The following is a 26,570-nucleotide window of genomic DNA, read 5'->3' as shown; positions in this document are numbered from 1 at the left end:
AACCTGGTCTCACACTATATAACTTGGATCAAGCTTCTACTTGTGGCCTGACCACCAAGCTGAGTCTTGAATAGAGGAAGGAGGGCCGAACTTCATTCTGGGGAATAAGTCTCATAGCATGATTTCAGCATACCCAAAGTGACTGTTAGCCCCCTTTTGAAACATGCTGGGGTCAGACAAACAATCACTGGTCTGATGTACTTGAGTATTTCTCCAGGCAACATCGTAATCAAGAGATTGCGCTGAGAATGGAACCCAGAATAACAATGATGTTTTGCCCAAACCTACCACTTTGTGGGCCGTCAAGGGATCATTGGCCCAGCACACACCCTGAGAGAGACTATAGATCCCTGGGTGGTAACCAGGGTCTTCATGTAACAGGACATGACCTGAATGAATTAACCCCTGACCCCCCTGCAGGTACCCAAGACCCCAAAAGAATGCTTGGCAAGGTTTCGAAGCAAGGACTGCTTTTGACCCAAGGGTAAGCCCAGTGTTGACATGACATCCGCACCATCGACTTGCCCCACCAATGGGCAGGTGTGATGGAAATGCAAGAATGATGACATCAGTTTGGATGCCGCTACACCCCCCCAACTGTAGCAAGTGCTGCATCAATATATCCACAAATGAGTACCTTGATAAGCAGGAAAGAGAGCAGCCAAAATGTAACAAACAATATTGGAAACTTGCCACTGGGCACCCTGGTGTCCTTGCCCCATACCTTCAGAATGAAGGTAAAGAACCAGACAAGTAACCCTAGGAAATACCGCCTCCAGTAACTTAATGGCAACGAAAGCATGACTGTCTGTCAAGATACTATAACAACAGAATCTGACGAGATAGTGATGAGGCCCACATGCAGGCCTGACCAGTGCCTCCGGCAGGCCTGTCTGAAGACCGGGAATGGGAGATTCCGACACTGCCCCTGGCAAGGAACATGCTTGGCTCAGGCATCTTAAACCAGAAGGCTTAACAAGCCCGGTGAACCAAGGGGATGTATGAAGAGCAGGAGCTGGAGGTGTGCTGACACCCTGTCCCTGACCGAGCGAGCTTTGATCACCTCCATCCTGTGTTGGAACCATAACAGACCGTGGAGAGCAAATTATCCCACATAAATCTGCGTTAAAAGAATAATGCCCAGAACCTGTTCCATGCTGGTGGATGGGAGTAGCTGGGACAGAATTGGAAACAATCTGAAGCAAACTGCCTTCCTGGCTGTGGCCAGGAAAGGAAAGCCCCTGTGACAATGCTCTGCTGCGTGCTTTAGTATGGACCAACTCCTTGATGACGGAGGACTACCATGCTCCAAACCCCCACGTGAAGTTGAAGAGATGAACATGAATAGTTGCTTCCAAAATGTGCGGCATGCCCAACCCAAGAAAAACAAACTATGGAAGTGCCAACAGACAACCAGACATGAAAACACCACTCCTCTGTGCCTACACAAGTGTGAGGATGAACCTGATGACGCCCCCTAATGTATGTGGTAAGTGAGCCTGAGTAAACTGCAGCACAGAGACAGGTAGTAAAACTGAAACACTCAAGGCGATTGTACCCACAGGCCATGGTGGGTAGTCGTACAGGTGTAATGAAATGAATGTGCATCGTATGAAACCTCAACCCACATTGATCTGTAGACGTGACAGATCCTGAGATTTGAGGGCTGCTAACTAAACCCAGGTGTACGAAGAACCTCAAATGAAAGGTACGATGAGACATGGACAAGCTACGACAGAACATGCTGGACATAACCGCTGACAGAATCACTATGACAGAAATGCTATGACAAACACACTGTGACAGAACCGCTGTGAAAGGACCACAGACCACGCTAACAAGAACCTCTGTGACCGATCTGCTATGACAGAAACATGCCATGACAGAGCCACTGTGACAGAACCCGCTCTGACTGGAACCCGATGTGACTGGGACCCTCTGCGACTTGAACACACTGACAGAACGCGTTTATGACAGCACCGGCTATGACTGAACACGCTGTGACTGGAACATTGTGACTGCACACATGATGACAGTGCCTACTATGACAGCACCTGCTATGACAGTGCCTGCTGTGACTATGACACGCTATGACAGCCCCCCTCTGACAGAACACGCTGGAGAGGAATGCTATGACTGAACACGTTGTGACCAAGATGCTAAGGCTGAACACACTGACCGACCATGCTAGGACATCACCCGCTATGACTGAACACGCTAGACTAGAATGCTAGACTCAACACATAGTGACAGCACCCGCTATGACTGTGACACACTATGACAGCCCTGCTATGACAGAACATGCTTTGACCGAAAGCTGTGACTGAACACATGACAGCACCTGCTATGACTGAAACGCTACAACTGAACCACTGAAACTTTATGACTGACCACCCTATGATAGAACCACTATGACTGAAATGCTACTACTGAACCAATATGATTGAAATGTTATGACTGAACACCCTATGACTGAAACGCTATGACTGAAACGCTATAACTGAAACGCTATGACTGAAATGCTATGACTGAAACGCTATGACTGAAAAATGCTAAAACTAAAAATGCTCTAACAGAACCGCTATGACAGAAAACACTGCAACTGAAAAGGCTGTGACTGAAAACGATATGACTGAAAATGCTGTGTGCAGAACCGCTATGACCAAAAATACTGTGAGAACCGCTATGACTGAATGCCGTGACAGAAAATGCTATGACTGAACCGCTATGACTGAAAACGCTGTGAGAACTGCTATGACTGAATGCTGTGACAGAAAATGCTATAACTGAAAACGCTATGACAGAACCGCTATGACTGAAATGCTGTGACAGAACCTGCTGAGGTAGCACCGATGTGACAGAAAAGCTAACCGCTAAGACAACCTGCTATGGCAGCCCTGCTGACAGAACCGCTATGACCGAACATGCTATGACAGAAATACACTATGACAGGAACACAGGCAAGGAATCCTATGAACTGACCACCAACCACCCCACCCATCCTGGTAGTGCCCTCATTGACCCCTCTCCCCCCTGAAGCTGGTAGGAAGACATGCCACAAACAGGCCTCACAAAGTGCTGACCGATGTACCTGCTGGTCAGCACCCCCTGTGAATTGAATATAGTAACTTCCAAGACTTGAGGATATACGTTCAGGAGCTGCAATTGCAGCCTGGTACAGGCATGGAGAGGTCAAATGATAACAGATGGTTTCCCCATGAAACCGGGGGGCACATGGGGGCAGGGGTGGTAGAAGAGTGACTATATTTCCGAGAGCTGGAGGAGCTGCAGTGAAGCGGGTTGGAGGGACGGAGACTATGAAGAGCTGGAGTGCAGTTGGCTGGAGGGGGGAGCTCCGATCCCAGCCCAGAGCCAGAGGAGACAGGCCCCCCGATGAAACCAATTTCGGCACCACACCGGCATGACCTGGGAGAAGTGGGTGTACGGACAACCCCCTGATGCCAGGGAGACCTGGGAGAAATTTTGAATGGACGCCCCCTTCCCCCCCCGGCGTGAGCACTGAGAGAAGCAGGTGAGCAGCCCCCTCGATGATGTCAGATAGAGCATTGAATATGTGGGTGGACATGCGGGTGGTCCCCCGATGGTACCCTGCGTGAGCACCGGAATAAGCGGGTGGACGGCCTCCTCAATGGTGCTAGATTGAGCCCTGGATGCATGGGTAGACAGGCGGTTCCCCTGATGGTACCCGGCGTGAGCACCGGGAGAGGAACCGACACCACTGTTGCTGCCAAAAAACACACAATAAGGGAAAAACAGGAACTGAAGTGCATCAGCCGTGACCCTGAATACGAGCACATGCAGGATAAGGCAGAAGAGGAGGGATATGTACCCCTCAGACTCTTCCCACAAATGCAGACTAGCCTATGGCCAGCCTTCTTACAAGTGGTCCATATAGTGAACGTGGTAGTGAGTAATTCACTTTAAGGTTTGGAGGAATAAGGATTTCATCTCCAAATACAGAAAGGTTTCTTCACAGTAAGAGCTGTGAAAATGTGGAATAGACTCCCTCCAGAGGTGGTTCTGGCCAGCTCAGTAGATTTGCTTTAAAAAGGCCTGGATTCTTTCCTAAATGTATATAATATAACTGAGTACTAACATTTATAGGTAAAGTTGATCTAGGGAAAATCCGATTGCCTCTCAAGGGATCAGGAAGGAATTTTTTCACCTGCTGGAGCAAATTGGATCATGCTTTTCTGTTTTTTTTTGCCTTCCTCTGCATCAACTGTTGGTGTAGGATTGTGTGTGTGTTTGTGTGTGTGTGTATATGGGATTGTATGTTTTTTGGTTGAACTGGATGGACTTTTTTTCAACCTAACTGTGTAAAAATGTAATATACTGCAGTAAACATACACAAACGCACCTCCAATATACTGCAGGAAACATACATGAATGCACCTTATTATACTGCAGTGAACATGCGATAATGCACCTTAACCACTTCGCGCCTGTGCTATAGCCAAAAGACAGCTATAGCTGTAAAACAGGAGGACCTGGACGTCACCGCGGGCGTGCATCGGAGAAGTTCTGTGCTGGCCGTGTTCCTTGGACACAGCCAGTCACAGTGGCCGTTTACAGTGAGATCAGCTTGTCTAATGGGAGATGATCTCATATGTATCTCCTCACACAGAGACAGCGTGTCAGGAGCGAGAGATGAATCGCTGCAGAGATGCAATGGTTAGTGAGATAAAAAAATAATGAAAATAAAGTTCCCATCTGTCCCCACTGCCACCTGTCCCCACTGCCATCTGTCCCCACTGCCACCTGTCAGTGCCATCTGCCCCCGCTACCACCTGTTAGTGCCACCTGTCCTCAGTGCCATCTGTCCCCAGTGCCACCTGTTGTCAGTGCCATCTGTCCCCAGTGCCACATATAAGTGCCATCAGTGCCACGTGTCATCAGTGCCACATAGTGCCATCGGTCATCAGTGCCACATAGTGCCATCTGTCATCAGTGCCATAATAGTGTCATGTGTCATCAGTGCCACATATTACTGCCATCTGTCATCAGTGCCCCGTATTAGTGCCATGTGTCTTCAGTGCTACATATTAGTGTCACGTGTCAGTGCCATGTATAGGTGCCACCTGTCATCAGTGTCACGTGTCATCAGTGCCACGAATTAGTGCCATCTGTCATCAGTGCCACATCTGTGTCATGTGTCATTGTCCTGGTGCTCCAGGGCCTTCAAAAGTGTAATAGGTAGTCAACAAGTTAGATGTGTAATTTATGCTCCTAGAACTCATGATGGCGCTCCTTGCATGTTGGGCCTCTCTAAGTGGCCAGGCTGTGGAAAAGTCCCACACGTGGTATTGTAATACTCAGGAGGAGTAGCAGAATTTATTTTGGGGTATTATTTGTGGTATACACATGCCAAGTGAGAGCAATAACCTATTACAATGACAATTTTGTGGGAAAAAAATAAAATAAAATAAAAAATCTTCATTTTGCAAAGAATTGTGGGAAAAAATGACAACATCAAAAAGCTCATCATGCCTCTTACTAAATACCTTGGAATGTCTACTTTCCAAAAAGGGGTCATTTGGGGGATATTTGTACTTTCCTGGCTTGTTCGGGTCACAATAAATGAGATCCGCCACCAGTACATCAGATGGGATCAATTTTGTATGATTCGCACCACAGCTTGTGGACTCTCTAACTTTCACAAAGACCAAATAATATCCACTAATTTGGGTTACTTTTACCAAGCATATGTAGCAGTATAAATTGTGGCCAAAATTTATAAAGAAAAGTTAATAATTTGCAAAATTTTATCACAGAAACAAAGAAAAATGTGGGTTTTTTTTTCAAAATTTTCAGTCTTTTTTCATTTATAGCGCTAAATATAAAATCCAGAGGTGATCAAATACCACCAAAAGAAAGCTCTATTTGTGGGGGAAAAAAGGACAAAAAATTAATTTGGGTACAGTGTTGCATGACTGAGTGTCATTCAAAGAGTGAGAGCACCGAAAGCTGAAAATTGGTCTGGGCAGGAAGGGGGTTTAAGTGCCCGGTAGGCAAGTGGTTAATATCCTGCAGTAAACACCCCCTGAAACACTAATCTATAAGAATGAATGGTCACACTGCACTAACACTACACTATCACTGTTTTCACTCTACACTGTAGCACACTAACTTGCTAGTAGCAATGAACAGAGCCCTTTTCTATCTCTCTCCCCTCCAATATCACACTCCAACTCTATTCCTTACACTTATTCAGATTACAATCCTAATCAGATCACTTCTGTATATTTATATATGGTCAGAATATGGAGAACTTTACTCTGATATGTTACATGTAACATAGGATTTGTTATATTCTGTTGTGTGGACATAATTGTGATGTGTATTTAGGTGTGAAAGGTCAGCTTCAATCATACATGACTCAGAGCCATCATCTTATATTCCTCTCTATAGGTGAGGGTCTGCCGGATCTGATTCTGCTGGATGAATTCGGACATTCCCTGACTCCGGAGCTGAAAGGTAAATAAAACCCGTAGTGTATCTATCACAGGAATCACTTTGTGTAAGGTGCGGAGATGGTGTTGAAATAATTACACTTTATTTGTACCATCTACTCCACTGAGGACTTCTAGATCTGAATCTTTAGAAATTATAATGATGATCGATGAACACGGATTATACTGGATCTGGGGTCTGTCTTCTCTTACCAGGTTCATAGTTCTTGAACACTAAATTGTATTCCATTTTATTCCACGGCCAGAAGCTCATTGCAGGAAATGGATCTATAAAACGTGTTCTCACCAATGGACCACTGTATTCTGTATTGCCCTTTATAAACTGTAGCCTGACAACTTCAGATGTCAGAATGCTTTTATCTGTGTGAGGTATTGTGACATCATAACCCAGCAGATGTGTTTATGAATTCCTTATTACATTCCTAGTTATCATCTGTAATATCTTAAATATTTTGTTTACCTTCTTGCATTCTATAAAGATAAAGGAAGATTTTTCTTATGCTCATTGACGGACACAGCCTCTTCTTTATCCAGATAAATGATTAATATGGGCTATTGGCGCTACCTCCAATCTATATGTTCAAACTATTAAGATTATTAAAATTACCGTTAGTGAACCTAAACCAATTTTTAAATAACAAAATAGTCCACAGTAGTTCTTCTGTCAGATGTCCACAGATATACAAATATTCTGCTCAGAAGAATCAAAGAGGGTGACTTTCGTGTTCATGAAAACTTATGGTGACTTCCGTGCTCATTCCCCCTCTTGGGTCCCCACTCACCAGATCCACGCACCCCCTAGGGGGTTGTAGGCATATAGGTTCTGCTCCACTTTGCACTTTGCTATTGAGGATTCCACCACTCGGCTATGTCTTCCGCGTTCTTTCGCAGGATCTTATTCGTTGAACAGGAAAAACAATCTTGTGCCCGGTAGTAGTTCCTCAAAAGGGAAAAAAAAACAACTCTCATGGTGTAGTATGTCGGGTACCCAGAAAAACTTAGTAGGTTGAAAAATGAATTATAAATTATAAAATTATAAAATGTATTACATTTATAATTCATTTTTCAACCTACTAAGTTTTTCTGGGTACCTGACATACTACACCATGAGAGTTGTTTTTTTTTCCCTTTTGAGGAACTACTACCGGGCACAAGATTGTTTTTCCTGTTCAAGTTTTCATGAACACGAAAGCCACCCTCTTTGATTCTCCTGAGCAGAATATTTGTATATCTGTGGACATCTGACAGAAGAACTACTGTGGACTATTTTGTTATTTAAAAATTGGTTTAGGTTTTTCACTTTTTCCGTTCAACTCTTTTCAATTCTTCTCAATCAAAATTTTTAATTTTGCTTTTTTGGTTTTTTATATATTTTTCTTCACTTCCCATGTGAATGGGAATTTTTTTTCACAGGTTATCACAATTTGGGATATAATTTTGCACTATTTGTATACTGATATATATAGAAAATTCACTTTACGTTGTTTTTAGAAAAATAGGGGGAATAAGCTTTCCCCCTTGATATATAATTTCTTGGGTTGAGGTTCGCATAGAAACTACTCATCTGTGGACTGATGATTAAGGGATTGATTAAATTAATCCACACTAGTTGATAGGTGTTATGTACACACAAATAAGGTCACTGGAATGTATAGAATAACTATATGATGTATTTTTTGGAAATCAGCTTGTTCACACTTGTGAGGGGAAATTTGCACAACTTAGTGGAATCAAACATAATTAGTGTATTTACAGATTGTGTTTATATTTATTATTCTTCCCTCTTATATCCAATTTTTGACTCAAAGTCCCCTGATAGAATATATCACTCAATAATAGAGGCTACTACCTATGTGGATGGATCTATATCAGTGAAGCCATCAATCTATGCATATAGGAGTAGGGAAAGGGATACATCACTAATATAGATATACTTTAAGCCTGGGAAACGGTGAGGTTCACTAACGGTAATTTTAATAATCTTAATAGTTTGAACATATAGATTGGAGGTAGCGCCAATAGCCCATATTAATCATTTATCATCAAAGCACGGTTCTTTGATTAAAGCCCGTGCATTTAGGGAGGCAGCAACCTCTTGATAAATATTTGGTAGTGCGATAGCATGCATTCACCTTCCCCATAACTGTCATCCTATTGTCACGATCGTTCCACCATCTCGATCGTACATAGGAGACTTACCCGCAGGTTTCCTGTACAAAAGGATCGTCGGTGCCCTCGGACGCGGGTTGGCGCACACGAACGCATGCGAGTGCATGTTGTCCCTAACAGGCGCACGCGGGTGCGCGTTGATACGAGCGAGCGCACGCGGGTGCGCGATAACCCGATCGGGCGTACGCGGGTACGCGGGGTCACGAACGGGAGCACGGTCACCCGCGGGGGTACGCAAACGTACCGTGCGACCGTTCCTGGCGCCCAACAGGCTATTTAAGGGATCAGCTTCTGCTCCACGGTGCTGTCCTGTCTACAGCGTTCCTGTGACTTCTGCTACCAGTTCCTGTGTGTTCCTGATACTGTACCCGGCCTGTTCCTTGACCTTGTCTGTTTGCTGCCTGCCTCCGACCCTTTGCCTGATTGACCACGCTTCTGCCTTCTGCTCTGTACCTCTGCTGTCCGATAGTTACCGACCCGGCTCGCTTCTGACTACGTCTGCCTGTCCTCCCGAGTTCCAGCACCAACTCCCCTGTGGTTCCTGCTTGACTACCTGTGCCAGCTGTTCCAGTAGTTCCTGTTCGGCCTCCAGCGCTAGTTGCACCTACCGTTCCAGTCAGCTACCTGTTCCGGCTGTGCCTGCCCTCTGCTATCCGGCCTGGCACTTGTGTCCTCCGGACTCTTGAATCCCTGTCTCCACCTCCAGGGGCTCTCGAGCCGGAGGCTTACGAGGCGCCACTCCCTGCACGTTTGGGCTCTCCAACCAGGTACGTGACAGTACAGGACAGCCATGACCGAGCCCTCGCAGGGAGCCTCCCCAATGGATGAGCTTTGCCGCCACCTAGCCGGCCTCACCCAGGCCGTGAAGAACTTGCAAGAAGGCTACGGCCATCTGGAAGAACAGGTCCAGGCCCTATCTGCCGCAGCCCCAGCTGTCCCTGGACCTTCAGTTCCGCCTTCAGTGGTAATGATGCCGCCTGAACCAAGGGTCCCTACGCCAGACCGTTTCTCCGGCAACCGAAACAAGTTCAGGGCCTTTCGGAACTCTTGTGAGCTCTTCTTCGCTCTTCAACCCTTTTCCCTCGAGGCAACAAAAGTGGGGTTCGTCATCTCTCTGTTAACCGACGAGCCTCAAGCCTGGGCACACCGTCTCCTAGAACGTAAAGACCCTTCTCTGGACTCCTTAAACGCCTTCTTCCAAGCAATGTCTCGGCTGTATGAGGACCCCCAGCTTGCAGCTACCGCAGAAGCAGCCCTGCACGTGCTCCAACAAGGTCGCAGGCCAGTGGAGGATTATGTGTCCGAGTTTAGACGCTGGAGTGCCGACACGGAGTGGAATAACTCAGCCCTCCGCTACCAGTTCCGCATGGGACTTTCAGAATCATTAAAAGATGAACTGGCTCGCGTGGGAATCCCTGAAACCCTTGAAGCACTCATCGATCTCTCAGTCCAGATCGATAGGCGCCTAAGAGAACGTCGTCTTGAGCGTTCCTCTTCTACTTCTCGCCCCGTCTGGATGTTGCCACGGGTTCCTAGTCAAAATCCCCCGGTTCCTCCTGTTCCTGCCCCGTCTTCTCCGGACTCGTCAGAACCTATGCAATTGGGTCTACTTCGCCCATCTCTGACGCCTGAAGAGCGCCAACGCCGAAGAGCCGGTAACCTTTGCCTCTACTGCGGGGAATCGGGACATTATGTTCGCACTTGCCCTGCCAAGTCGCGTAAGTGCCTTCTTATACCCCCTGCTTCTCCTTCTACCCTGCCAAGTACCAGTACCATCTCTCATCTGGCTGTGCCTCTTCTTTTACAGTTCTCCGGAAAGACTATCAGCGTCAACGCGATTATTGATTCCGGGGCCTGCAGCGGCTTTATGGACCTGTCCTTTGCCTTAAGGAACAACATTCCCCTTCGGCCTAGGGTAAAGGGACTTTCAATCTACTTGGCCGATGGTTCCACTCTAAAGTCCGGACCTGTGACCCAGGAGACGTTCCCTCTTCATGCCATCATCGCCGGAGCCCACCAGGAGTTCCTGTGTCTGGACATTATCAAGTCTCCACATTTTCCCGTTATCCTTGGCATGCCCTGGTTGAAGGCTCACAACCCTCTGATAAATTGGTTCACTGGAGGAGTAGAGTTTCCGTCTGCCTATTGCCGTCAGCACTGCCTCCCGGTCGTCAATACGGACCCTCCTTCACTGCTCTGCTTGGAAACAGACACCGAAATCCGACAGGCTGTGCCCGAGGCTTATCACCAATTTGTGGATGTGTTTAGTAAAAAGGGCGCTGAGACTTTACCTCCCCACAGACCTTATGATTGCCCTATCGAATTGCTCCCGGGGGCGGAGATCCCCTTCGGAAGGATCTTCCCCTTATCCGAGACCGAGCTGGGAACCCTGAAAACCTACCTGGACGATAACTTAAAGAAGGGTTTTATCAGGCCATCCACTTCCCCGGCAGGGGCAGGGATTTTCTTCGTCCAGAAAAAGGACCACTCCTTACGGCCATGTGTGGACTACCGAGCACTCAACAAAGTCACAATTAAAAACCGATACCCTCTTCCGTTAGTGCCCGAACTGTTTCAGAGACTGGGGTCGGCCGAAGTATTCTCCAAGCTAGACCTACGGGGTGCTTACAACCTCGTTCGCATTCGTGAAGGCGATGAATGGAAGACCGCCTTTCGTACTCGCTTCGGGCACTACGAATATCTAGTTATGCCCTTTGGACTCTGTAATGCCCCTGCTACGTTCCAACATTTTGTAAATGATGTCTTCAGAGATTACCTAGACCTGTTTGTGATTGTATACCTCGATGATATTTTAATCTTTTCTTCCTCTTTAGCCGAACATCGGGAACATGTGAAGAAGGTCCTGGCTCGACTCCGCCTCCATGGTCTGTACGCCAAACCAGAAAAGTGCGTTTTTGAACAGCTAAGCATCCAATTCCTTGGACTTGTCATTTCTGTAAAGGGAATAGAGATGGATCCCCAGAAGATCTCAGCTATTTTAGACTGGCACGCTCCCTCTGACAGAAAAGGGGTCCAACGGTTTGTAGGGTTCGCTAATTTTTACAGAAAATTCATCAAAGGATTTTCCTCCATCATCTCCCCCATCACCGATCTGACCAAACAGGGTCAAAAATTTCAATGGACCCCTAAGGCACAAGAAGCCTTCAAAACCCTAAAAGACCTGTTCGTCTCTGCCTCAATCCTAAGACACCCCGACGCTGCGCTGCCTTATATCCTGGAGGTGGATGCTTCGGAAGTGGCAGTTGGGGCAGTGCTCTCCCAAAGACAGGGACCTAAGTCACTTTTGCACCCGGTGGCCTTCTTCTCCCGCAAACTTTCGGAAGCAGAGCGGAACTATGACGTCGGCGACCGAGAACTGCTGGCAATCAAAGCAGCGCTGGAGGAATGGCGCTACCTCCTCGAAGGCGCTTCCCACCCAATCCTGGTCTATACTGATCACAAAAATCTAGAGTATCTTAAATCGGCCAAGCGTCTGAAACCAAGACAGGCTCGGTGGGCACTCTTCTTTTCTAGATTTGTGTTCCACATCACGTACAGGCCCGGATCAAAGAATGTGAAACCCGATGCTCTCTCTCGGATGTACAATGAATCAGTGGAGCTCCCTACTCCTGATACCATTCTTCCCCCAGGAAACTTTCTTCTGCTTCAGGAGAGTCTACTTTCCCGAATTAAGCAGGCCTACAGCGATCCCGCTCTCCCACCTGACATCTCTCTAACCCCCAGAGATGGTCTTCTCTGGCATCAGGACAGAATCTACGTTCCCCAAGAAATACGTACCGCAGTTCTCAGCTCCTGCCACGACCACCCACTGGCCGGCCACTTTGGGGTGTTCAAAACCACGGACTTGCTCCAACGCACGTTTTGGTGGCCACAAATGAAAAAGCACTGCAGGGAATATGTGGAGGCGTGCACCACATGTATCAGGAATAAGGGTAGCAAATCGAAGGTTTGGGGCTTGCTGAGACCATTGCCCATCCCGGATAGACCTTGGAAGATGATATCCATGGACTTCATCGTGGAACTACCTCCCTCTGAAGACTTCTCCACAATCTTGGTGGTGGTAGACAGGTTTACCAAGATGGCCCACTTTTTACCCATGAAGGGGACCCCGTCGGCCACGGAGTTGGCTAGGATCTTTATTAAAGAAGTGGTAAGGCTCCACGGTATCCCTGCTGACATCACCTCTGATAGGGGGGTACAATTTACGTCCAGGTTTTGGAAAGCCCTCTGTGGGGCCCTGCGAATTGAGCTTCGCTTTTCTTCACTTTTCTTCGCTTTTCTTCGGCCTATCACCCGCAAACCAACGGCCAGACCGAGAGAACCAACCAAACACTAGAGCAATATCTGCGGTGTTTCTCTTCCTTCTCCCAGGACGACTGGGCATCGCTCTTGCCATTAGCAGAGTTTGCATACAACAATTCCATCCATTCGGCTACCAAACAGTCCCCGTTCTTTGCAAACTTTGGCTTCCATCCGCTTTCTCTACCCGGTAATCTCCCTGAATGTTCAGTACCGGCGGTACAGGAAGATCTTAATTTCTTCAAGAGCAACAATAAGATCCTTCAAGAAACTCTGGCCAAGACTCAGGAACACTATAAAGAGGTCTTTGACAGGAAGAGAAGAGGGGAGCTCGACCTCCAGGTCGGGGACCAGGTCTGGTTGTCTACGCTGAATCTGAAGTTAGCCTGCCCATCCAGGAAACTGGGCCCGAAGTTCGTGGGTCCATTTCCTATTGTAAGGAAGCTAAATGACGTGGCCTTTGAACTGAAACTCCCGGAGTCGTTTCGGATCCATCCGGTCATTCACGCCTCGTTACTCAAACCTGCGGTTCCGGACCCCTTTACCGATCGGAATGCCAACCCCCCAGAACCCGTGATGATTGATGGGGAATTAGAATATGAGGTCGAGTCCATCCTGGACTGCAGGAGAAGACAGAATCAAACTCAGTTCCTGGTTAAGTGGAAGGGTTATGGCCCTGAGGAGAATTCATGGGAACCAGAGTCCAACCTGCATGCAAAGAGACTGATCCTTGCTTTCAAAAGGTCTCATCCGGACAAGATGACACGATTGGGCATCCGGAGGTTGCCCCTTGGGGGGGGGCAATGTCACGATCGTTCCACCATCCCGATCGTACATAGGAGACTTACCCGCAGGTTTCCTGTACAAAAGGATCGTCGGTGCCCTCGGACGTGGGTTGGCGCACACGAACGCATGCGAGTGCATGTTGTCCCTAACAGGCGCACGCGGGTGCGCGTTGATACGAGCGAGCGCACGCGGGTGCGCGATAACCCGATCGGGCGTACGCGGGGTCACGAACGGGAGCACGGTCACCCGCGGGGGTACGCAAACGTACCGTGCGACCGTTCCTGGCGCCCAACAGGCTATTTAAGGGATCAGCTTCTGCTCCACGGTGCTGTCCTGTCTACAGCGTTCCTGTGACTTCTGCTACCAGTTCCTGTGTGTTCCTGATACTGTACCCGGCCTGTTCCTTGACCTTGTCTGTTTGCTGCCTGCCTCCGACCCTTTGCCTGATTGACCACGCTTCTGCCTTCTGCTCTGTACCTCTGCTGTCCGATAGTTACCGACCCGGCTCGCTTCTGACTACGTCTGCCTGTCCTCCCGAGTTCCAGCACCAACTCCCCTGTGGTTCCTGCTTGACTACCTGTGCCAGCTGTTCCAGCAGTTCCTGTTCGGCCTCCAGCGCTAGTTGCACCTACCGTTCCAGTCAGCTACCTGTTCCGGCTGTGCCTGCCCTCTGCTATCCGGCCTGGCACTTGTGTCCTCCGGACTCTTGAATCCCTGTCTCCACCTCCAGGGGCTCTCCCTGCACGTTTGGGCTCTCCAACCAGGTACGTGACACCTATCTATTGTGACCTTTCTCCACAAGCGTGGCTATTTTCCATATAATCATTCTTCTTTATCCAGGACCAAACATGGTTTTATAGCAACACCTACGGGAATAGAACACTAGGCAGAAAAAACATTGGCACCTCCTATGGACAGTCTTTCCTGGACTTAAAACCCCTTCACTACTATAGGCCTCCAGTCATTATGCCTAGTGCCAGGAGTATGGATGTATTGTTTTATGCTAAGACTTATAGCTATCTTATTTTTTCCTTTTCCTGGGATTTTTTTTTGGGGATTTTTTTGGGATGTGGAGATCTTCTATCAACAGTCAGGTTACCCCAGTTTGACCAGCAAGAGCACACAGACCGCTAGCTCTGCTCTCAGTTGACAGCAACTATGCCTCATCCTGGACTGGGGTGACCAATGAGTTAAATGTCTCATGTGGACACATGTGACTGGGCACCTATAGTCTGTGTCAGTGTTACCCCTGGGTGACAACCCCCCACTTCAGTGGAGAGGAGGATCTCTGGGTCCAGCATAGGTTCATATGGCTGCCATGTGGCTATTTTTGTCCGGCAGTTATTTTCCAGGTGCCACAGCCACCATTTTACCTTTACTTTTTGAGACATCCTGCATTTTCCATGCTCAGTGCCCATTTTCCCTAACCCAGTATGGTCTGAGAGAGCTGGCTCAGGGTGGTCATGAATTGCCATTTTCTTGTAGCCCATGGCAGCGGCCTTCCCTTGGCTTCTGAGGGTCAGAGGATGTGGGAGTGGTCCCTAGAACCTGGTGGTTCAGTTCTGAGTGGTACACGGTGGCAGAGACATGTTTCTGACTTCTGGTAGCATATGGCAGCCTGTGGGGAGTCCTTCCCTGGTATCCCTCTATCTCTCTCTCTGCTGGGCAGCCTGGGGTGGTCTCTTTCCTTTACCTTGGGGTCCCTAGTTGCAGCAGCACCTGTTGGGTAGTGCTGTCCCTATGGAGTCTCAGGAGCTTGCTACCCCCTGGACCCCTCCTGAAGGTGTCAGTCCTGTTCCTGTAGATGTGCTGATAGATAATCTCACTTGTGGATGTGGCTGTCGCATACCTTGTGTCAGAGCCTGACATGTACAGGGAGGCCTCATACAGACCCGGCTTTAAGAATACTGATGTTTCTACAGTGCCCATGATAGCATGGGGGGAACCTCCCTTCCCTGTTACGGTGCGCTCCACTAGGGTGGTTAGCGGCTCCTAAGCATTCCAACATCAGGCATCTGTTTCTCAAGTTTTTTTGTAAATCACCGCAAAATCCCTTTCTCTGAGTTCATTGATGGACACACCACCCACCCCTCTATGGAGTTTTGTGACTGACTGGAGGCCTGTAGCAGAGAGGGAGTTTTATACTCAGAGACGACTGCCCATAGGAGGTGCTGAATTTTTTTCTACCTAGTGTCCTACTCCTGTAAGTGGGGCTATAAAACCCTGTATGGTCATGGATAATGAAGAAGATGCTGTGTCCATAAATGATCTCAGAGAAAGGGATTTTACGGTGAGTAACAAAAAAATCTAGATTTTTGCGTACTTCATGATATTTGTGCATCAAATAGTAACAGATTTGTTTTGTGTCTATGCATTGAACCTGCAATGATTAAAGCAGTTAAACACAGCTCACCTGTTATGATGTGAATAAGCCCCGGTGTTCATAGTCTGGGTACAGGTGCTCTTTAAAGTGGTTGTAAACCTCTGAAATGAAAAATTAACAAATCCCTCTATAGTGTGTACTTGCTGCAGTCCAAAGCACTTTGCGTGATTTCTGTTTGCTGTCTCAGGCATGGTTCACATACAGTGGGGATCGAAAGTTTGGGCACCCCAGGTAAAAATGTGTATTAATGTGCATAACGAAGCCAAGGAAAGATGGAAAAATCTCCAAATGGCATCAAATTACAGATTAGACATTCTTATAATATGTAAAAAAAAAAAGTTAGATTTATTTCCATCATTTACACTTTCAAAATTACCGAAAACAAAAAAATGGCGTCTGCAAAAGTTTGGGCACCCTGCAGAATTTAAAGCATGCACTGCCCCCTTTGCAAAGCTGAGACCTACCAGTGTCATGGATTGTTCTCAATCAAACCTGGGAAGACCAGGTGATGTCAATCTCAAAGGTTTTAAATGGCCAGACTCATCTGACCGTGCCCCAACAATCAGCACCAAGCAGTTGTCTAGAAAACTGAAACTGAAAATAGTTGACGCTCACAAAGCTGGAGAAGGCTATAAGAAGATAGAAAATTTTTTCAGAAGTCAATATCCTCTGTTCGGAATGTAATTAAGAAATGGCAGTCATCAGGAACAGTGGAAGTTAAAGCAAGATCTGGAAGACCAAGAAAAATATCAGACAGAACAGCTCGCAGTATTGTGAGAAAAGCAATTCAAAACCCACGTTTGACTGCACAATCCCTCCAGAAAGATCTGGCAGACACTGGGGTTGTGGTACACTATTCCACTATAAAGAGATACTTGTACAAATATGGTCTTCATTGAAGAGTCATCAGAAGAAAACCACTTCTACGTCCTCACCACAAAAATCAGCGTTTGAACTTTGCAAATGAACATAAAGACAAGCCTGAGGCATTTTGGAAACAAGTTCTGTGGACCGATGAGAATAAAATAGAACTTTTTGGCCGGAATGAGCAAAGGTACGTTTGGAGAAGAAAGGGCACAGAATTTAATGAAAAGAACCTCTGTCCAACTGTTAAGCATGGAGGTGGATCAATCATGCCTTGGAGTTGTATTGCAGGCAGTGGCACAGGGAACATTTCACGAGTAGAAGGAAAAATGGATTCAATACAATTTCAGCAAATTTTGGATGGTAACTTGATGCCATCTGTGAAAAAGCTGAAGTTAAAGAGAGGGTGGCTTCTACAAATGGATAATGATCCTAAACACACCTCAAAATCCATGGGGGATTACATCAAGAGGTGTAAACTGAAGGTTTTTCCATGGCCTTCACAATCTCCTGACCTCAACATTATTGAAAATCTATGGATAGACCTTAAAAGAGCAGTGCGTGACAGACAGCCCAGAAATCTCAAAGAACTGGAACACTTTTGTAAGGAAGAATGGGTAAAGATACCTCAAACAAGAATTGAAAGACTCTTGGCTGGCTACAAAAAGAGTTTACAAGCTGTGATACTTGCCAAAGGGGGCAGTACAAGATATTAACTCTGCAGGGTGCCCAAACTTTTGCAGACGCCTTTTTTAGTTTTCTGTAATTTTGAAAGTGTAAATGATGGAAATAAAATCTAACTTTTTTTTACATATTATAAGAATGTTGAATCTGTAATTTGATGCCATTTGGAGATTTTTCCATCTTTCCTTGGCTTCGTTATGCACATTAATACACATTTTTACCTGGGGTGCCCAAACTTTCGATCCCCACTGTATGAGCCTCATGTGGCTCACAGCAGGGGTCCGGTGCATCCTGGTTCACCGTTTCACGTCTGATTTCAGCCCAAACTTTGGGCTGAATTTGCACCTGAAACTGACCAAAAGATGAACAGCATTCTTCTGCAAATCGCACCGGACCCACTACAGAGATATGTGAACCGGCTCTAAAGAGATACAGTCACAATCTCCTGCTAATGCGAATTCTCTGCATCCGATTTCCAATGGTGTGAACTGAGCCTCATTCCTCTTCTATCTGCAGCAATCATTTCTGACAGTCTCTAACGTGATACCACATAATCCCAGGAGATTACTCCACCCCCATAACACATCTCAGCTGTTTATGTGTCCCTATGTGTTTGTGCAGAGGGGGTGCTTACTCTATCCACTCAGGTCTCAAATTGCAGTCAGCTATTCTTTCTATGCTGTGTCATGTTGTGACATCAGATCCCTACAACCTTCCTGCTGGAACTGAGAAAAAGCATTTGTTCTGGGTGTTTTAGAAGGCTGTGGAGAAGAGAGGGTAGAAGATAAACAGGTACAATTTATATAGGAAGATTTGTGTAAACCACTTTAAGCTTATATTTATCTTATAAAGGTGTGTTATATGATTCAGCAAAGGAGATACTTAAGTAGAATCTGCTAAATGAACAAAAATATATTGCTTAAAAGAGAAGTATGGGAATGCAAAAATGGGTATGTAAAGAGTGTTTTCATCATATACCGCTTCCTTCCAGTCTGAATATAAATATCAGATATTCTAAACCGCTCACAACAAACAAGACAATACTTTACACAGGTAATACTCTGAACACCCCCCCCCCCCCCACCTTTGCATTCCGGGCGGGTTAGACTGTCCAATCAGCAGTGAGAGCTGTTGGAGGAATTCATCCCCACTAATCTCACAGCTAGTCTACATACACATCTCATAAAATCCAAGGCAGACAGACACAATAAAACATTGGAATACAGCCACACCCCAAACGGCAGAGACCATCAGGGCCTCCTTAATAATGTTCTTTTGCATTATATAACAGAATATCTTCCTAAATGCTTGTAGCTCCCTCAAATGCCAGGGCCCATAGTCAATAGGCAAGAGGCTAGCATTCAGTCCCCTCCAAAAGTCTCTGTCCCGGGTGAGTCTGTCACATTTCTCCCCATCAAAAGTCAACTAATAAGGTCCCAGACTTCCACCTGGTCTGGACATTCATTAGTCAGTCAGAGTGAACTTACATAGTCTGTCTACATGATCTCCATTCTTGGCTGAGATGTCTTCCAAATGCCACTCCAAATCGCTCCCAAAGTCAGGGTCATGTGACAGCCTCTCTAATAACAGCAGCCTCAGGCCACCATAGTCAAAGCCTTTTTTCATGGTGTCACCGGCTGTCCATGGGCACACTTGGGCTACATACCAGCGGAGGGCTGTGTAGCTCTCATCCAACCGCATCTCCACCTGGATCAGCCTGGTTAATTCAGCTTTCCATTCCTTATGTGATTGTTCCCCCAAAAACACCATTCGCACTTCATACGGCGACCAGTACCTTTCCTGGAAGTAGGAGAGAATTTCTCCCTGGTGTTGCTGCTCATGGGCTAGTGCTTCCTTCCATAGTTCCCAGCGGATAGAATCATACCATCCCAGCAGGACCTACTCTGATACTGGTCCTCTGTGCTTTATCTGCATCTCTCACAGCCTCCTTCCGAATTCCTCTTTCATGACGGCTGGTATCTGTACCTCTCCTACTATCTGGACCTTGGATCCAGGTGGAGGTTTGGATGTCCCAGACTGCAGGAAACATCCCACTGCTTGCCACCAATGTAACAAAACGTCCCACACTCTGCTTGAGTGCTTTCATCATATACCACTTCCTCCCAGTCTGAATATAGATATCAGATATTCCAAACTGCTCACAACAAACAAGACAATACTCCTTTGGTTGCTGAACATGGACTGTTTATTGAAAACACAGATACACAGGTAATACTTTGGACAATTCCCCAACCTTTGCATTCCGGGTGGGGTAGACTGTCCAATCAGCAGTGAGAACTGTTGGAGGAATTTGCCCCCACTAATCTCACAGCTAATCTACATACACATCCCATAATAGATAGACACAATAAAACATTGGAATACAGCCACACCCCAAACAGCTGAGACCATCATGACCTCCTTAATAATATCCTTTTGCATTACATAACAGAATATTTTCCTAAATGCTTGTTGTCATCCCTATCCCCCAATCCCCTGTACTTCTACACAGTCCTGACGTCCCCCATCCCCTGATTTTCTGTACAATCCCATCATCCCCATCACCTGATTTCCTATACAGTCCCATCATCCCCTGTGCTCCTATACAGTCCCATCATCCCCAATCTCAATAATCCTATACAGTCCCATCATCCGCCATCTCCTGTACTCCAATGCATTTACAAAGAAAAGGAAAAAAACAGGTCTACTAATATTACGTTTAATAAATGTTGCATGGGGCTGTCCTCTAACCTCTATCACAGTACATATAACAAAACACGGGTCCCTAGAGATGGGTGACCCAGAAAAAAGTGAGGCTCACTGAGGAACAAAGCACCAAAATCACAAAGAGTAAAATGTAATTCATTAAAAAAATTTGAGAAAATATAATGCACTATAATATACAAAATACACTTATAATTCACTAAAACACGCTGGGAGGTCTATACACACAAGGCACCATAAAGTAACATAATGTATCCACTGTTGTTGATCAAAATACCATTGTTCGATCCCAACAGGCACAGATAAGAAGGAAACATGTACACAAAAAAACAGTGCTGACATAGAACTTAAAACAAAACATACACATCCGGATGCCAGTGGGATCTGCGGCTGGTCCCAGGTTGGTGCCAAAAAATTGCAACAACCAGTTGCTAATTAGCAATATGGGGTCAGAGTCAGATCCCCCAGTGGCTTGAGCCAAATTAGGAAATAAAGATTAGAGATAGCCAGGAAAGCAGCCACCAAATAGAATAGCTGAAAACATACTATCAATAATGGTGTAACCCCACCCACTGGAATCTGATGAGCTGAGACTAAATCTCTTGTAAGTCATTGATTCTTTTTCTTCAACAATTCATTCATCTAATATAATAGGGCTTGTCCCAGCACAGATGATAATAAGATAATCCAATGGAGGCACTGAAAGTATGCAAACTGGAAATAATGCTAAAAGTCAATGCAGAAGTTTTGCATATTATTGATTTTCCTTTTCCAACATAAAGAGCACTTTTGGCAATAATAAACTTATTGTTTAACTTCCCATGTATGCAAGTCTCTTACGCTAGAAGATGTATAAATGACTTAGCGAAGCTATTTGCTGCCCGGCTAAAATGGGATATACTTGCAGAGCTGAAGTTGAATTCATATTGCTCCACTTTGTCAATACGAGTCATCCTAATATATAAAAAGATACAGAGGTACCTCAACTGGCAATGACCCTGCACGCGTTGGTTCCAGTATTGGCCATAAACTTAATCCCGAGCCATTTTCTGTGTGCTCCTGTGTGTTTTCCGTCAGGCTAGTAACACAATGAGGGATCCTTGTCGCTGCACCGCAGTGTGGCCTCCAGACGGAAATGATGTCAACGCGTTTCACAGTAAACAGTGTGTAGCTTCATCTGGACATAATGGGCATGTGTGGGCACTCCCTTATGTACTCAATTCACCTCCCACAGCCGCCCATTTAAAAATTAAAAACCTAAAGGAGTGCTCCCAGTCTGTGCAGTAATCAAACATGTACTTCGCTCTCTACTAATAATGTCCACTTGAACGTGAATTCCTCGAGGGTGTCCTCTTGTTTATTTCTAGTGGCAAGATAAATGGAGGCAAATATAGTCTGTATCCAACATACAAGCTGAAACAAATATATTGATACAGCTTAGTTATACTGCTGTATCGTACATTGATATATTGCCAAATGGCACTTTTAATTTATTCAAAAGAAGTTAAGGAGAACAGGATAAAGAACAAATTTACGGAGAACCCAAATAAAGTAGGGGGAAAGCAGGGAGAAAAGAGAAAAGGAGAAAGAAGGAGAGATACAACGGACTAACAAACATGACTGTGACAAAGGACTGTACCATATATCTCTCCAGCTACTAAGAAAGCTTGTTCCCAAGATATGTATACATATAGAGAGATAAGAAAAGAGAGAACGGTTTGCTCAATTAGTTAGAGTACCGGTGATTCTACATTAAATTTAGTTTGATACACTACGGGTTGGGTATCAATAATTTATTCTTAAGATAATTTCACTATCTCAGGGTATGTAGCAAAATAGCATGGAGGGTATATATAGCTAACTTTAGAAATTACTTCTTTGCTGTAGATATTCCCACAATGTCATGTTGTAGGGGAGAGAAGAGGTAACTGACAACATATAATCATCTATATAGATAAAAAGGGTTGCAAGCTTAATTACGTGTTCAAGCCCCGTGGAATCAGTGTGCCTAGATGGAAAATCCAGCACCCGATCAAAATCACCCCTTCTAGTGGACAGGTTCCGGGCATATATGCCCTTAACCTTCATTCCCGTCAGTTTGCCCTGATGATAGCAGACAAAATGTCGGAAAACTGGTTTGTCTGGATTTTTCTCCAATATTTCTCTCATATGTTCCCCTATACGGATTCTGAATTGTCGTTTGGTTTTCCCAATGTACATTTCTTTCTCCTACATCACGGGACACAGAGACTCAGTAATTACTTCCAAGAAGGGAATGTTCCCAAGTGGACATTGCCAGGTTTGCCCATATGTACATCGGACTACAGGATTGAGCGATTCACAGAACAAAACAAGCTTTGAAATTCAAACGCTCATTAACTGTGCTACAACTAGGAGTAATTTACATGCTGACCTGTCCATGCAACAAAAATAGGATTTTTATAACAGCTTACCTGTAAAATCCTTTTCTTTTGAGGTAAATAATGGGACACAGAAACTCAGTAATTACTGGTGGGTTATAGGGAATCACTAGGTGATTGGACACTGGCACACCCTAGACAGGAATTTTAACCCCCCATATAACCCCTCCTCCCACTGTAGGTACCTCAGTTTTTTCGCTAGTGTTGGTCACAAGTAAAGATGTGCTGTGCTGAGCTCTGCTGGAATATCCTTACTGGGGCCAGCTATGCGACCAGATCCATTCAAGGTGTCTTTTCCAGGCCGAATTGGATGGTACCCGGGCCTCCTGAAACTAGGTTTTACCTGTAACACTTCTCTTTTTAGAGAGCTGGACCCTGGGATCCAGTATTTGTTTTTTTTTCAGCCATATTCCTGGCAGAGTGCTTTACGGGCCTAGTAGGTTTTCTCCTTTTAAGTAAATTTATGCTATGCCTATAGTCACCACCGGGGGCTGCCAAGAGCACAAACCTTTTCATGCCTGGTCTGTCTGCTGCTCTCTGCTCCTCCAGCCATGCTCCAGGAAGGATGAAGGTAAGGGTTTTTTTACCTTCTGGGATTCTCCCTCCACAGATTACGGGGCTGAGACAGGCCTGGGCAGAGAGCGGTAATATACCCCGCCACTGTCCACCCCGTCCACACCACCGCCATTACAGCAGCCTCACATCCACCGGCCCTTCCCTCCTCTGTACCAGCCTCCCCTCCATGCTTGCCAGCAGTGTTTGAGCCTCTGCTCACGCGGGAAACGCTCGTTTTTAAAAACAAGTGGGGGGCAGAAGTGGTCGGAGGAGGGGGGAGGAGCACTAGGCTACACAGGCTTTAAAGTGCACTCTTTTTCAGATGCACATAGCCTATGGAGGGACACAGAGCTGATAGGCGCATGTGAGTGTGGGAGACACAGGCATTCCAAGGCAGCATCAGCACCAGACTGAGTCTTAAGTAGCAGCGGCAGTTGCTGAACTACAGGGCTCAGCAGTCAGTGCATTTTTTGTGTGGTACCTCTAACTTTTTTTGGTTTGCACTATGGGTAAAAGAGGTACAATTACCCCGAAAAATAGGGGCTCTAAGGGGTCCCCTTCAGGCTCTGACGACCCCCCCTCTGCAGCACCTTCCACCCCTGCAGTACCCGGGGAGGCTGGCCAGGGAGAGCCGTCGAGGTCAGGGGCTGTAGCTGCTTCTGGCACTTCAGCCCCTGTGTACATTACACAGGGTTTTTTTTTCCTCAACCATAAACGGTTTAGAGGAAAGATTAGTGGCCTTAATCGCATCTTCACTCAGTGGAAGAAAACGCACTAGGCCCCCCTCTGTCTCCCAGGACCCTCAGAGTGAGGAGCTCTGGGGAAAAAGGAGAGGAATCCCCCTCAGAGGATCGGGAGGAAACTGATGGTTCCACTTCTGAGAAATCTAGTGGAGAAGGGCCCTCTTCAGCTTCTCAGGATGAGAAAATGGTGCAAATTCTTGCTGGATTGGTCCGTTCCACATTTAAGTTACCCGTACCTGAGTCAGTTAAAGAACTCACTTCTTCTCTGGGTTCACTGAAACCTCCTCAAACTGCACATGCTTTTCCTGTGCATGGTTTGCTGGAAAGGCTTATCTATTCTGAGTGGGATCACCCAGATAAATATTTTTTTCCTCCTAAAAAAGTTTTCTACACTTTATTCTATGGAGGAAAAATTTACTAAGATGTGGGCTATACCGGCAGTTGACGCCGTCATTTCCTCCGTAAACAAAAGCCTAACTTGTCCTGTTGACAACGCTCAGATGCTTAGGGATCCAACTGATAATAAAATGGAATTCCTATTAAAAAGTTTTCTCCTTGGCAGGTTCAGTAGCACAATCTGCAGTGGCAGCAATTGGAGTCTGTCAATATTCGAGAGACCATGTTAAACAGGTGCTTAAAGTGGAAATAAACTCCCCTATCGTTTTCAGCCAAGTAAGCTGCCATCTTTGCCTCTGTTTAATCTTCAACTGCTATGGTGCTGCACATGTGATTCGTTATGACACCAGCCATTGGATGGTTTGAAAGTTTGGCTGAGAGCACAGCCAATGTGCAGTTAGCATTCCCGACATGCCTTTTTTTTTTAACTGTTTAAATCGATGGGTTTACTTCCACTTTAAAGCCTTACCTGAACAGCAAGCCCGGGGGTTATCTAACCTTCCAGCGGCTCTATGTTTTGCTGTTGATGCTATCAGAGATTCTATCCTTCAGACGTCTCGCCTTACGCTTGGATTGGTACACATGCGTAGAATCTTGTGGCTGAAAAATTGGTCAGCCGAATCACCATGTAAGAAACTCCTGGTGGTATTTCCCTTTAGTGGTGCAAAACTATTTCGAGAGGATTTGGACAATTATATCCAAATGATCTCTAGTGGGAAGAGCACCCTTTTACCAGTCAAGAAAAGGAGTAATAGTCCCTCCTTTAAACCGGCGCTTTCTCCAGTGCCAGGGGCATCAGCTTCCAGGCAGTCACGATGGCCATCTCCATCAAGCTCTAAGGTTAAAATTCAGAGTCAACCCCAGGGGCAAAAGAGGTCCTGGGGAGAAGGTCTTCAAGACTAAACGCTTAGACCTCCTTATGAAGGGGCGCCCTCGCTCACTTGAGTGGGGGAAGACTACTAAATTTCTCAGGGCTCTGGCAGGAGGAATTTTGGGACAAATGGGTGGTCTTCACAATAACTCTAGGTTACAAACTAGAATTCCCCTCTCTTCGTTTCCTCAGATCAAATGTACCCAGAGACCCAGAGAAAAAGGAGTGTCTCCTAGCGTTGGAGCGACTATTGTCGCAAAAAGTTATCATGGTAGTTCCCATGCAAGAGCAGGGAATGGGGTTTTATTCAAACCTTTTCACGGTACCGAAGCCAAACGGAGATGTAAGACCCATTCTAGATCTCAAAGATCTAAACCGATTTCTAGAGATACGGTCCTTTCGCATGGAATCGATCCGATCGGTAGTCTCCATCCTACGAGGAGGAGAACTTCTGGCGTCAATAGACATCAAGGATGCGTACCTGCATGTACCTATTTTTCCTGCTCATCAAAAGTTCCTGCGTTTTGAAGTAGAATAACTCCACTTTCAGTTTGTAGCTCTGCCTTTCGGGCTAGCTACTGCACCTCGGGTATTTACAAAGATCTTGACCCCTCCTCTGGCCAGATTAAGTGCTCAAGGTATAACGATAATAGCATACCTAGACGACTTGCTCTTGATAGACCGGTCGGTAGCCCGCCTGGACCAAAATCTGGTCACCACAATCAACTGCCTGGAACACCTAGGTTGAGTCCTCAACTTAGAGAAGTCTTCTTTAAAACCAGTAAGAAGACTAGAGTATTTGGGTCTGGTCATAGATACAGCCCAGCAGAGGGTATTCCCACCCCAAGCAAAGATCAGTGCTATAAGAGAACTGATTCAGGTAGTTAGGGCAAAGAAGGGTTCTTCTATTCATCTTTGTATGAGGTTGTTGGGGAAGATGGTGGCTTCATTCGAAGCAGTTCCCTAAGGTCAGTCTCATTTAAGGCTACTGCAAAAAAGTATCCTATCGGCCTGGAACAAGAAGGTTCAGGCATTCGATTTTCCGATGCATCTGTCCCCTACAACGCATCGGAGCATCGGCTGGTGGTTGATACCCGAAAAACTGCGGAAAGGAAAATCCTTTTTACTGGTTACCTGGACAGTGGTAACAACAGATGCCAG

General features: G+C 46.1%; 1 protein-coding gene across 1 annotated transcript in view; it reads left to right on the top strand.

Annotated features, from left to right (window-relative positions):
* Window positions 1-26,570, top strand: part of LOC143942631 (NACHT, LRR and PYD domains-containing protein 12-like) — a 1,996,551-nt gene that overhangs the window by 82,474 nt on the left and 1,887,507 nt on the right. The window contains exon 3 of the mRNA XM_077463989.1: window positions 6,433-6,498. Coding sequence (XP_077320115.1) covers window positions 6,433-6,498 — 66 coding nt within the window. The remainder of the gene's footprint in view (window positions 1-6,432; window positions 6,499-26,570) is intronic.

This window comes from Lithobates pipiens, unplaced genomic scaffold, assembly GCF_037356315.1.
Source record: "Lithobates pipiens isolate NorthernLeopardFrog02 unplaced genomic scaffold, aLitPip1_a1.2 Scaffold_30, whole genome shotgun sequence".
Classification (NCBI taxonomy): Eukaryota; Metazoa; Chordata; class Amphibia; order Anura; family Ranidae; genus Lithobates; species Lithobates pipiens.
Note: the sequence above shows the minus strand (reverse complement) of the source record. Positions and strands in the feature narration are given on the sequence as shown.